The sequence below is a fragment of the Propithecus coquereli genome, unplaced genomic scaffold (assembly GCF_000956105.1).
Source record: "Propithecus coquereli isolate 6110/MARCELLA unplaced genomic scaffold, Pcoq_1.0 Scaffold666, whole genome shotgun sequence".
NCBI lineage: Eukaryota > Metazoa > Chordata > Mammalia > Primates > Indriidae > Propithecus > Propithecus coquereli.
In genome coordinates, this window is record NW_012152685.1 from 122,706 (window position 1) to 123,942 (window position 1,237).

Genomic DNA, 1,237 nt, shown 5'->3' on the forward strand with positions numbered 1-1,237 from the left:
GCAATCCTCCTACCCCAGCCTCCCAAAGTACTGAGATTACAGATGTGAGCCACCATTCCCGGTCCAAATTAATTTTAGACCATGTAAAAAAAAAAACTCTAACCTTAATAATGTGATAAGTTTTCCCCCATAATCCAATTTCAATAATTTTTGATTTGGTTGAGTTATACAGATACCCACCTCTTAAATTGAACAGTCTTACCAAATAAATATATGCTAACAGAAAAAAAGAGAAAACAAATCTAGAAGAAATAACACAACATCGAAGGAAAGTATAAGTTTATAATCTATGATTTTCATGTTTGTGTTATTAACTATCAAGCTTCTCAGGATTGCATTCAGCAGCCTGGAATTTCCATTTACAGTTTGTGCGTTGAAGAAAGAAAGGCACCCGGGGAATCTGAGTCCTTTGCTCTCTGTTAGAAAGTCAGGAGAGTATACCTTATTGATTTGCTTGACTGCCTGCTTTCCCTTACTTACAGCTGCCATCCTGAGTACTGTAATTGAGATGTGGATCCCATATGTATCCCTGTAGTCAAACAATTTAAACTAGAAACTTTCCGGACAGCCAATTAGTAGTTAGTCTACACGTGCTTATGGGCTGAGAGTTGTGAAAAGAGACCGCATGCTGTCAAACAGATTCACTTAAAAATGCTGTATCTCTTTCTAGATGTTCTCAGCGTGGCAACAGTATGCCTAGATACATTTGAAGTAGGCGGGGATATTTTTAATTCTTTTTCAATTTCAGGGAGGCAAAATTCCAATCAGATGGACTGCTCCAGAAGCAATAGCTTTCCGAAAGTTTACCTCGGCCAGTGATGTCTGGAGTTACGGAATAGTGATGTGGGAAGTTGTGTCTTATGGAGAGAGGCCCTACTGGGAGATGACCAATCAAGACGTGAGTATGGGACTGTTCTTTCTCACGTCGAAAATGAAATACTTTGTTCTCTGAGTCAAGACACTTACAGTGTTTTTCATTTCTGAAAGTGACGGTTGCTTACAAAAATGAAATACTTTGCTTACCCTCTGATCTGTTTTGTTGTTGAAATATCCTTTATTCAGAAGCTCGAAATGAGTTAGTACAAAGGAAAATAAGTTACAGTTCTATAGAAACTCGGTCCCTTGTCAGACAGTTCTAGTTGCACTGTGGGGATAGTTCACTCAATTTATGTCAGTATCGTTTTCAAAGATAAAGAAAGAGCCATCAAAGAATGAATACTGACAGGTAAGTTTTGTG

The 1,237-nt window shown here is 38.2% G+C and overlaps 1 protein-coding gene across 1 annotated transcript in view; it reads left to right on the forward strand.

Annotated features, from left to right (window-relative positions):
* The window catches only part of LOC105823291 (ephrin type-A receptor 5-like), a gene marked incomplete at its 5' end in the record, with an annotated part of 143,922 nt that overhangs the window by 113,770 nt on the left and 28,915 nt on the right, over window positions 1–1,237 (forward strand). The window contains one exon of the mRNA XM_012660436.1: window positions 749–898. Coding sequence (XP_012515890.1) covers window positions 749–898 — 150 coding nt within the window. The remainder of the gene's footprint in view (window positions 1–748; window positions 899–1,237) is intronic.